The sequence below is a fragment of the Callithrix jacchus genome, chromosome 5, assembly GCF_049354715.1.
Source record: "Callithrix jacchus isolate 240 chromosome 5, calJac240_pri, whole genome shotgun sequence".
Lineage (NCBI taxonomy): Eukaryota > Metazoa > Chordata > Mammalia > Primates > Cebidae > Callithrix > Callithrix jacchus.
This window is the reverse complement of record NC_133506.1, coordinates 57,541,440-57,553,668: the sequence shown is the minus strand read 5'-3', so window position 1 is coordinate 57,553,668 and position 12,229 is coordinate 57,541,440. Positions and strand designations below refer to the sequence as shown.

The 12,229-nt window shown below is 50.6% G+C and overlaps 1 protein-coding gene across 3 annotated transcripts in view; it reads left to right on the top strand.

Moving 5' to 3' along the window:
• TAF4 (TATA-box binding protein associated factor 4) overlaps positions 1-5,568 on the top strand; it is an 81,369-nt gene extending 75,801 nt beyond the window's left edge. For all 3 annotated transcript variants that reach the window (XR_013535268.1, XM_078372046.1, XM_035299091.3), the window contains one exon: positions 4,065-5,568. Coding sequence is in view for 2 of the 3 variants with exons in the window: in XM_078372046.1 (XP_078228172.1) it covers positions 4,065-4,232 (168 nt within the window). In the remaining variant the exon portion in view is untranslated. The remainder of the gene's footprint in view (positions 1-4,064) is intronic.
• The last annotated feature ends 6,661 nt before the right edge of the window (positions 5,569-12,229 follow it).

The window sequence follows — 12,229 nt, the reverse complement described above, 5'->3', positions numbered from 1 at the left end:
CTCTTTAGTTTGCGTTTGCCTGGTGTCTCCTCGTGATGCCATCCAGGCTGTAGAATCTCAGCTAAATGCCACAGGCCGGCTGGCACGTCCTCAGAGTGCTGGATTGGGAGGCAGGTGGCATCCACCTGGCTGCTGCTGCTGCTGATTTTAAAGCTCGGTTTATGCAGGTCTTGCTACTGTCAAGTTAGCGTTTCTGCTGATGCCGTTTCTCGCATTCGCCCAGCTCTGGTTCGCCCTGCTTTCTCCTGACCTTCCCTCCTCTGCACACCTCGGTTCCGCACTCCCGCCTCCTGCCTTGCATGGGTTCCTTGCTGCGTTTCTACCGTCCCCCGCTTGGACTGTTGCGGTGGATTTATTTCTGAGAGAATTGTGTCTCTTCCTTACACTTTTCTTAAGTCCAGTCAGCTCTCACTTCCTTCTGGTTTTGTATTTATATTTTTATTGTTGTTATAAAAATTTGTCTTCTAGTTTTTGAGGTTCTGATTTGAGGTGATTTTGATATCCTTAAGTGCACATTTAAGCAGATTTTATGGGATTGAGAGTGTTGTCTTAAGTTTACTTGTTCCAGGGTGTGTTTGTTGCCGATGTGTATGGAGCCCCATTCTCTGACTCTTCTCTGGTTTTGTGGTGGCTCTGGGTGGCTTTGCCGCTTCTGTCCCTTTGCCCTGGTGGCCTCGGGGTATTTGCTGGATCTGTGGTTCCCCGGCGCCCTCTGCTGGCTGCATGGGGAAGTCGGGGTCTAAGCAGATCCTTGCGGGTGTGCAGGACCCACATGGTCCTTGGGCTGTCCTGGCCGTTTCCTGCAGGACCCAGCACTGCCCCTTTTCCTTCTCTTCTGCCTCACTACCCACTCGCCAAACGGCTCCTCTCAGGACATGCCATGTTGCCTTGATGACCCTTTCCCGTCTCATGCTCGGCAGTCCCTGCCCTGTGCTCTATGCTGACCACCTTGGACACCTCTCAGGCCCTCGGACTTGAGGTGGCTTAACCTTTCAGCAGTGGCTTCCTATGGACCTGCCCCGCTGTGGCCTTGCAGGGAAGGGATTGGGGGTCAGGCTTCAGCGTGTGTTGACTCTGTGCTGACTTGCGGTGATTTTGAAGTCTGGGTGCCCTCGTCCGCGCCCTGCGCAGGCAGCGATGCTGCTATAGACCTGTGTTCTTTGCTTGTGCTGAGCTGTGATTGGAAGAAAGGCTGGAGACATCAGTTGCGCAGCCAGGTCACCCTCAGCCTCCCGGAAGTGGTATTCACTGTCTAGGCTGTGTGTCCGAGTTTTCCGTTACTACTGATCTCCTGGAAAATGTGCCGCAATGACCGGGCCTCGCGTGTGGCGCCCTTTGAGTGGTTAGGCATGGAGGGGGTGTGCATGCATTCAGGGCAGAGCAGCTGGAGCGTGTGCTGCACGGGCCATTGTACCTGCTGCTGAGGCGGCTGTGGGCGCAGCTGTCGCCACCCGTGGCTGGGGCTCTGTGGTGGTGGAGGTAAGGATGGCCCAGTGGGCTCCCACCCTAGGAGCAGACTTGCTCCTCCGGGACAGCCCAGACGCTGCTGGTGCGGGTCCTGACATTCGGGCAGCACAGACCCTGCACCAGGCGGATCTGTTGATGGTGACTCTTTTGCACTGGGCTTCAACTTCAAGTGCCTGTGGCACGTGCATGGTGGAGAAATCGCCTCCTTTCATTTGGCCCTTTTAAGAGCCCTGTGACAGGGCAGGGGGTGCCTGTGGTGCCATTTTTAGAGGCGGAGACCCAGCTCAGGGAGGGTTCACGTGGCATGTCCAAGGTCGTGGGGATTTATGTTTGCTCACTCGCTTGCTTATTCTCTAATCCCAGTGCCTGCACCTAGAAAACCCCAAGCCCCTGTGTTTTGAGTTGTTTAGGCCGAGGCCCCCTAGGGCTTCATGTCTGTGCTGGCCCTCGTGGATCTGTGTTGTCCCAGGCCCTGCTTTGCAACATTGCGCCTGTGTGTGTCACACAGTCCCTCTAGAGTGTCCATGGGTGCCCTGGCTCTGGTCCCCACAGACGCTTTGTCCTCCAGCCTCCCATTGGGGTTGGAAGCCCTCACTCTCCTCCCAGCAGGCTCCATGACCAGTCCCCCGGGCTTCTGTGCCCACCATGGGCATAGCCCATGAGGGGTTTCAATGAACCTAGATAGGAAAGCCGCTGCCACTGCTGTGTGGGCTGGGCACAGAAGACCCTGGTCCGCCGGCAGCCCCAGTCCTGAGAACGGAGGGAGAGGTTCCCATGAGATCTCCACTCTGTCTTCAGAGCAATTTAGCATAGGACCTTCTGTGGTAGCCAAACTCCACATAGAATTCTGTGAGCAAAGACCCTGTTGGAAAGACAAGGGAGTGTGGACCCTCCTGCCTGGGGTGAGGCGGGTGGGGAGGGTGGAGGGCACTGTGTAGAGAGGGGCAGTTGGAATATTGGGTAGGTTAGATTCGCGGGTAAGCTTGTTTTTCTTTTTCTTTTTTTTTTTTTTAAAAGATTTAAGAAAAAAATTAGTTTTATTTATTAAACTCATAGAACCTGGAGAATTTATGGTTTTCATTCATAGTTGTACCTTCAGAGCCTGGCACAGAAGCAGGGCCCGGCATCAGGTTCTCAGTGTGCTGGGCCTGGGGGTGGCCTCAGCACCCAGCAGGCACTGCCTCGCCCCCTGCCCTTGGTTGCTGCTGACACTTGCATTAGAATATTTTGATTTTTGACTCTCAGCATCCCTTAAATTGTGCTCCCAAGATGAGCGTCTCACTTTCACCCCAGCCCTCTTTCTTGGCTGCTGAGCTATTTTGAGGTAGACACATCAAACCGCAGTCTGGAATCTATAGCAGGTGTCACTGGGTCACAGCCTGCTTGGGTGGTGCCTGTGAGATCCCCGCCCTCACTCTGCAAACTGTCACCCGCCCAAACTTGATCAGGTGCGGATCAGTTTGTAATGAGCGAGTGTGGAGCCTGCAGAGGCTTCAGTAGCAGAGGGACCCAGGGCGGATCTGAAGAAGGGCCCTCAGGCTCAGGGCATCTGAAGGGAGACGGTGCCCTCTACTGTTTGAGTCTCATAGGAATAAAGAAAATGCCATCGGTTAGAGACCATCACACAGGGCAGCTGTGCTCCCAGCCTGAACTGATAATGGCAGAGGGGGGATGGGAGGAAGGGCAAGATGAGGGCACCAGGTCGGGGCAGCTGGGCCTCGCCTGCAGCTGCCCACAGTTTGGCTCCCATGCACAGAGCAGAATCCGTTACTTCCATCATCTTAACTGCGGTTGAGAACGTGCTGTAAAGATGCCATCGTAATCTTTGTACTTAAATATACATGAGCAACTTTAACCCCCATGGCAGGCCTTGGTTTTCAGCCAAATGGGGAAACAGCAGCTGTTGGGAGTTTGGCATGTGCCCTGCTGGGTGGTGTCGTGCAGGTGTTGTCTGCTGAAACCACAGGAACACTCCACAAGAACTGGCACCCAGCAGCTATGCTTCTCCAAGCAGGAAGGTGTCTGAGGCGGCTCAGGACACAGCTGGACACCTGGAGGGGGCTGGCAGAGGCAGGGTCTCTGCAGCCAGGGCCCAGCCAGAGGGAGGGTTGTGCAGGGTTGTGGAGGAGCCGGGGATGACTGTGGGAACCACTGAGCAATCCAGCCTTCTTAGCTGACCCAGCACACCCAGTGCAGGAATTCAGCAGCCAAGCAGGGATGACACACAGAGACACAGTGTGGCTTCTGTGCCCTCTGCTGCGGTCGCATGGAGGGTGACCCTGGGACTGCTCAGCCATCCGCCTTGGGCGGGTGCCACCCCCTGGTCCGTCCTCAGCCCCGGGCCTGGTCTGAGTACTGTGGGGCATTGGGCAGTGTCTGAGTCTGCCCTATCCTGAAGGCACAGTGTGGGGCCTCCTGCCCTCACCCCTGCCCTGGCAGGCCCTGAACGGCTCCTCCTGTGGGCCTGCCGGAAGGGGCCCGGCCGGGCCTGGCCTCCTCTGGCATCAGGGTACTTGGGACAGCCAACAGGCGGCACCCCTTGCCAGCCCCGCTTCGAACCCCACTAACACAACTGTCTTTTCCTTTTTCGTCACCAGGGGTCGGGCTCCGGCTCAGTGGTCCCAGGCAGCTCGGGTGTTGGAACCCCCAGGCAGTTCACACGACAAAGAATTACACGGGTCAACCTCAGGGACCTCATATTTTGTTTAGAAAATGAACGAGAGACAAGCCATTCACTGCTGCTCTACAAAGCATTCCTTAAGTGACACAGGAGGACGCCTGGGGACTTTTTATATATTTGCAGATTACGCCTTTTTGTAACAAGCAAATGGGATATTGTTTAAAAAACAGCCACCTCTTTACAATGGAACAGTTTTATATTCCTGTTTCTAAATCAACTCTTCAGTGTGGAAGAAAATACGTTTCTGTAACAGAGAGAACACAAAGGCCTGTGGATACTCTTAAAGGACAATTAAATCTTAACTCATCTTGATTGAGTGGCCTTCTTGCCAAACAAGCCATATATAAAGACTGATGGAATCGTTAGCAAATAATTAGCTGCCCTCTGTCAACTCATAGCAGTTTCTGCTATTTGTGCATTTTGGTTTAGTTCTACCTAACTTACCATGTAGGTGTCTGTCTACAGCCGATGACCTCATTTCCTTTATTTTATTTTTGTAATAGTCAGTTGGCAAAGCAAACTGATTTTTTAGACTATTTATCTTCCTTCCCCTCTCCTCCCAACTCCTTCCCTGCCCTCCCCTCGCCTCCCCTCCGCTGAGAGTCCTGCAGGAGGACACAATTCATCTTGGCGCCCCCACCTCAGAGTGTAATCACATTTCTGCTTAGTAGCGGCAGAGCCCAGCAAAGGTGGGCTCCTTCTGAATGTGTGGTCAGCATCTGTACAAATGCATTTTATTTGCTATAGTTTGTAAAGTTGTAAAGTTAAAAGAGATGAAAACCTTTTCAGCATAAATATATTTTACTTGCACTGTGTTTTTTAGCTAAAAGTGAAAACCTAGATTAAATAAAATCAAAGTTGAGAAGAATCATCAAGACTGTTTCTCGGTGTGAATCAAGTGTTGAAAATGGTTGGTGTATTTTGTCAGTAACTGTACATACTTTGGCACATGACAGAATGGCTATGTAAACTAGAACTATTTTGCTAAGACACTGTATGCAAGCCTTGGGCCGACTTGACAGGCGTCCAGAGCAAAGCCCTTCTTTGTACCTATTTTTTTATTACAAATATACTAATTGGTTCTTTATATTTTCAGAGGTTATTGTATGAAATTGTCTATTGATAGTACTTTTATGACTGTAAATACTCCGGCTTTCTCCATGTGAATTCTCACGTTAGACTTTAATTCGAGCGCGTGTGAACTGAACGCTGATCAGTATTTTTTATCAACACCTGAGAACTGTTACACCTTTTATTTTGTCTTTTAGGAAATCCCCGTCTTTCCATTTTTTCATGTAAATTTTGCACAGTTACTTGTTCATATGTAAATATTTTACTTTCAAAAATGAAGTTTTTAATTGCTATTGTTTTATATAGGATTGAAAGAAAATTAACTCCTTTATTAAAAACAAATTTATCTGTATTTGTTTTGCCTGTTTTTCCCCAGTTTTCCAGTTTTAGATTTTGCTTGCCAGACTCCACTCTGGCTCTGCTGAGGTGCTGGTTTCTGAACCACCTGTTGGAATCTGTAGCTGAGTCCCAGTAGAGCCGGGAGAAGGAACTTTCTCTGTGAGGACAGGGCCCGGGCTGCCCTGTGTGTGGAGTCTGAGGGCTGAGGGCTGAGGGCCGGGCTTACCTTCCATTCTCGCAGGTGGAGATGAGCTGGGCACAGCTGGGAGGGGCGGGGGGAGGCCCGGGGCAGGGGGAGGTAGACACAGAAACACACCTGTAGAGCCCGGCTGAGGGCCCCAGCCCTCCTCCTGTGGCAAAAGAAGGGGTCTTCAGGGTGGTTCATGGTACAGGTTGGCCGCTCCTGGTGGGCCCTCAGAGGCTCAGCGCAGATGTGCACTGTTCCCTGCCTTCGACCACCTTGGGGAGCAGTCGCTGCCTTGATTGAACTTGGCCCCCCAGTGTGACATTCACTCCGCCTGGTGTGACGGACCTGCAGGGACCTGCAGTGACCGGCAGGTTTACTCACCAGCTCCGCAGGAGCTGGAGATGCAGCTCCTGTTCGCAGGCTGTCACACTGCCCCCTGCTGGGGCTGCCGGGGCAGGGAGCACCGACCGTCCCACAGCTTGGGAAGCGGAGTTGGGGATGAAGGTGCCGGCAGAGGGGGTTTCTCCCCAGGCTCTGGGGGAAGGGTCTGTTCTCCCTGTTCTGGCAGCTGGCTGGCATCTTTGGGTTCCTTGGCTTAGACACGGTGCCTGCTCTCTGCCTCCCATTTCCACAGCCTCCCCCTGTGCATGTTGGTCTCTGGGTCCAGCCTCCCTTCTCTGTAAGGACCCCACTCTTGCTGGATCCGGACCTGCCTGTACAACCTCATTCTGAGTAGATTACCTCTGTAAAGTCCCTAACTCCAGATAGTCACATTCTGAGGACTGGGGGTAAGGAGTCCCCCATATCTTTTTTTTTTGAGATGGAGTCTCACTCTGTTACCCAGGCTGGAGTGCAGTAGCGTGATCTTGGCTCACTGCAACCTCTGCCTCCCAGGTTCAAGCAGTTCTTCTGTCTTAGCCTCCCCTCTCCTCCTTTACCCTCCTCCTCCTCTGCTACTACTCCTTGGTAGCTGTAGCTACAGGCACACACCACCACGCCTGGCTAATCATTTGTATTTTTAGTTTCACCATGTTGGTTAGGCTGGTCTCAAACTCCTGACCTCAGGTGATCCACCTGCCTTGATGTCCCAAAGTGCTGAGAATTACAGGCGTGAACCTCCTCGCCTGGCCTGCCCTATATCTTAAGGAGGATACAATTCACCCTGGACACCTGTGGCCACACTGAGAGTTTCAGCAGGAAGCACCGGTGGGTGCCCTCTCCGCCTTCCTGCTGAGGCTGTGCCAGGGTCATTCACAGATGGGGTCACACCTGTGCTTTCCAACTGTGACCCGTACCCGTGTTTCACCAAGTTCTTGGCCTGAAATGATCAGGTACAAAGGGCAGTTGCATGTGGATTTCTGCAAGTGTGAATGATTTTACTCCAGCCCTTCTGCTCTTCCTGCTGGGTCCAGTCAGCCAGCCTCGTGACTTGAGGCTTAGGCCAGCCTGAGAGGGATGCCCCTCAGTGAGGCCCTGAAGCAGGAACTGGTCTGCAGGCGTGTTCATTGTACTCTGTTCCTGAGACCCATGGCTGCTGTTTCATGTCTCGTCACAGGCTTGCTGGCTGCCCTGTCTGACCTGGCTGTTTGCACAGGCCTCAGGCATGGGCAGCACAATGAGGAAGTGGCAGGGATGGCTATTCTTGCCTCCTTTGCTCCCCACATACAGGCAGCTCCAGTTGGGCAACAAGGCAAGAAAAAGGCATCAAGTGTGGAGAGGAAGGTGAGCCAAGAATTCAGAAGTGACACAACCCTGTGCCTTGGCAGTCTGGACGTACCTGCAGACACAGCACTGAGTGTGGCATGTGAACTCAAAAGAGGGCCTGCAGTTCCATGCACTAGCAGCCAACAACCTGAGGGTTACAAACATGCCATTAACAAGAACATGGAGAAAGCATGCCTAGGAATACACAGGATGAAAGATGGGTAAGATCCTTACCCTGAGACTGGAGAAATCAAAGCCTTCAGTGGAGGTGGACACCGCAGTGCTGGTGGGGGAGACTCGCTATTGCTGAAGACAGCAAGTCTGTCCAAACAGATAAACAGATGCAATGCCAGCCCAAGGAACACCCAGCAGGATTTTCTTAGAAACTGACAATTCAATTCCACAAATTTATACAGAAATGCAGAGGACTTCAATAGCCAAGACAGCCTAGGACAGAATGGAGCCCTTTATCCTCTCACATTTGAAGACCTCCTCTGAAGTGACGGCTATCAGGATGCCGTGGTGTCAAAGCAAACACAGGCATGGCCAGAGGGATGGAAGAGTCCAGAAATAGGTCTGCACGTTACGCCACGAGGTTTCAGACGAAGGCCCTGGTGCAGTTCTGTGCCCTGTGGAGGAAGCGTGAGCCTGGCATCCATCGTCACACTGTACAGAAACACAAGCATGAGGTGGGTCAGAGACCTGGAAAGCATCAGAGGTCTTCATGACTGGGAGTGGGCAAGGATTTCTAAGGACATAAAAGGCACAATTCCTGAAGAAAAATGGATAAATTAGGCCTCCAAGCTACAGCCTTTTACCCACCAACATGTGCTGGAAGGTTGGTACTTCAAGGTCAGAGTGAAACCTTGTCTTTTCAGCAATCTCATCTGTGGTCCATGGTATGGGAGGTTCCTGCATGGCAGATTTTCTTTAGACCGGCTTATTTGCCACACTTAACGAATTCCACAATCTGTCATTTAGATTTTGTGAACACAGTGGGAAAAAAGTGTCTATTCAATTTGTACCCTGTGAAATACATTGTTTCTGAAAAAGTTTAGATGCTATTTTTTTTATTGCTTTGCTATGTGACTGAGAGAAAAAATAAAATGCCATGTTAATTTATCTTTAGATTGTTAAAAAAAGGTTTCTTTATTAAGTAAAAAGGCAAGCCACAGACTTGGAGAAATATTTGCAATATTTATCCATGACAAAGGAATAAAAAATTCTGCAACTCAGTAATAAAAAGACAACACATTAAAAAATGTGTGAGACACATGAGCAGGTGCTTTAGAAATACACAATTGGCCAGTAAGCAACTGGACAGGTGCTCACCATTACTGCTCCTTAGATAAATGCAGATAAGACCATAGCCAGAATCCTGTGTGCCCACCCTCGGGGCTCAAATCTGAAGGGCTGTCATCCAGTGGTGGTGTGGTGTGTGACATAGTGACGAAGCTGAATGCACATCTATCGGGTGTGGCACAGGAAGCTGAATGCACATCTGTCGGGTGTGGCACAGAGGAAGCTGAATGCACATCTATCCAATGTGTGACACAGAGGAAGCTGAATGCAGGCCTGTCCTGTGTCCTACAGTGATGAAGCTTTGAATGCAGGTCTGTGCTCTGTGATACAGTGATGAAGCTGAAGCTTCTAGGCCAACGTTGAGAAGAGTGTGGTCCAGGGCCCTTGTCACCTTTCCATCTCCAGAGGAAGATCCGTGCCTCAGTCGACTTTCTGATCCTTTGCGTGTAAGTCCCGCGCCTGGCTGCCTGGGCCTTCCTAAGGCAAGCCCCTGTGTTCTCTCCTGACACTTGTACCCTGGCTCCTTTAGCCCAGCCCCCAGTCTCCCTTCTGAATTGAGAGAGGGAAGCAGTACGTGGCAGTGGGTGTGGTTCCATGGGAAGCAGCACTCTTGTGCCTCTGGGGGTTTTTGTGTGTTTTGTCAGCTGCCCCCTGAGCCATGGGGGGCTTTCCTTCTAGTTGTGCTCATGTTGTCAAGGTGTGCTCCTGTTTTTTTTTTTTTTCTTGGAGACAAGGTCTCTTGTCCAGGCTGGAGTTCAGTGGTGCAATCACAGCTCACTGCAGCCTTGAACTGTAGCTGGGACTACAGGTATGCGCCACCATACCTGGCTTGTTTTTAAAATTTTTTGTAGAGTTGGGGTTTCTCTATGTTGCTAGGGTTGGTGTTGAACTCCTGGGCTCAAGGGATCCTCTTGTCTTAGCCTCCCAAAGTGCTGGGATTATGGGCGGGGAGCCACTGTGCCTGGCCTAGGCGGGCTCATTTTCACTGGGAGTGTCTGCTTTCTGGTCATTACCTACCAGTGCCTGCTGTTCTTGAATTACTGCTGCCTGGAGACATCTTCCTGTTCTATCTGGAAAACTTCCTGGTCCTACAGCCTTGTGAACAGCTGATCAGGGCCGGTGAGCCAAGTAGAACTCAGATCCAATCCAATTGAACAATGGTGGAGTTCACAGTGCACATTGTGTCCCATAAACTCTCAGCTCCATGCCCTGTGACAGCCTCTTCTCTGGCCTCAGCCCACCCTGCACCAAACTCCCCCAGCTCATCTGCCTTCCTTTTGTTGCAGCATACCCATCCTGCAGGGCCCTTGCCATGCCCCAGGGTGGGCGGGGTGCCCCTCTTCTGGCCTTCACAGAAAAGGAGAGGGCAGGAGGAGGGCGAGAAGGGAGCTCTTGTCTCATTAGGCACAGGAACACTCTAGAAAGCTAACTTCAGCAAATCAGCATGATGTTGACATGCGATTGGACAGAGGTTGGTGGGACAGAGCAGGAGCTCCAGAAAAGATCCCCGTGTATCTGAGGACTTAATACATGGCCGAGGTAATATTTGAATTCAGAATAAAAGGGCGATTTAGTAAATGGCACCAGTGTGACACTCTGTCATCTGAAAGACAAGGAAGCAGACTTCTCCCCCGATGTAGAGAAGTCCCCAGTGAATTCAACTGAAGGGGAAAAGAATTCCTAAAACCCAGAAGAAAATCGGGAACTATAGGTATTGTTACTTCTTTGTACCTCTTTGAGTCTTTACATCTCTTCCTGCTACATTTTAAAGCATTTTTATAGTGTGTAGTTTGGCCTAATAAAGTATTTTTATGGCAAAAAGAAAAAAAACCCAAGGGGTTCACCTTGCCCACTGCCTAGACAGAGCCATTCGTCAAGACAAGGGAATTGCAATAGAGAAAGTAATTCACACAGAGCCAGCAGTGCGGGAGACCGGAGTTTTATTATTACTCAAACCAGTCTTCCCAGCATTCAGGGAGCAGAGTTTTTAAGGATAACTTGATGGGTGGGGGAAGCCAGTGAGCCAGGAGTGCCGATTGGTCAGAGATGAAATCACAGGGAGTCGGAGCTGTCTTCTTGTACTGAGTCACTTCCAGTGCAGGGTTTGCAAAACATCTCAAGCACTGATCTTAGGAGCAGTTTAGGGAGGGTCAGAATCTTGTAGCTTCCAGCTGCATGCCTCCTAAACCCTAATTTCTCATCTTGTGACTGTTGTTAGTCCTACAAAGGCCATCTAGTCCCCAGGCAAGAAGGAGGTCTGTTTTGGGAAAGGGCTGTTACCATTTTTATTTAACCTATAAGTTTCTCCCAAAGTTAGTTCCGTCTATGCCCAGGCGTCCAGGAATGGACAAGGACAGCTTGGAGGTTAGAAGCAAGATGGAATCAGTTAAGTTCGATCTCTTTCATTGTCTCTGTCATAATTTTGCAAAGGCAGTTTCACAGATGAAATCTAGAAGCCCACCTTATTCAGGACAGTAATCCAAAAGTCTGCAAAATAAAATACAGAATTTTTAACTCATGACAAAGTCTGTTTATGGAAAATGCTCAGATTTCTGGTTCTGGCTCAGATGGAGTAACAGGGACTGCATTTGTTCTCCTGCCTCAGACAACTCAAAAGCTGATAGAATTACACAAAACGCCTTTGAGACGTTAGACATCAGGCAGCAAAGGCCGGTGACCCCGGAGAGGTGGGAAGCCAATGCTGTGAGCCCATGGCTGCCCCCTGGCTGCCTGGAGAGGGTCCAGTTTATGGTGAAGGGGGGTGAGCCCAGGAGAAGCTGTGAGAGCCCTGAATAATAAGACAGAGTCAAGAGACCAGGGAGTCTAAGTGGCTGGAGTTGGTGGGGCAGAGAAGCAGGGATGAAAGATCTCCACAGCGGAGAACTGCAGGGATTTGCTGAGGACCAATTCTTACGTGAGTGGGAAAAGCCTGCCTGAGGACACTGCTGTGGGCTGAGCCACATCCCCTGACATGGCTTGGCTGTGTCCCCTTCCAAATCTTGAATTGTATCTCCCAGAATTCCCATGTGTTGTGGGAGGGGCCTAGGGGGTAATTGAATCACTGGGGCCGGGTTTTTCTCATGCTGTCCTTGTGATAACGAATGTCTCACGAGATCTGATGAGTTTATCAGGGGTTTCTGCATTTGCTTCTTCCTCATTTTCTCCTGATGCTGCCATGTGAGAAGTGCCTTCCATCTCGTGCCATGATTCGGAGGCCTCCCCAGCCACGTGGAACTGTAAGTCCAGCTAAACCTCTTTGTCTTTATCAGCAGCATAAAAACGGACTAATGCTCCAGAGGACCTGTTCAGGATTAGCCGTTTACCCTGACGTGACTGTTATACATTGCATGCCTGTATCAGAATATCTCATGTACTTCATAAGTGTATACACCTCCTATGTACCCCAAAACATTTTTTTTTTTTTTTTTTTTTTAGTTAAAAAAGGAAAGGCATGTTTTGGCCAGGTGTGGTGGCTCATG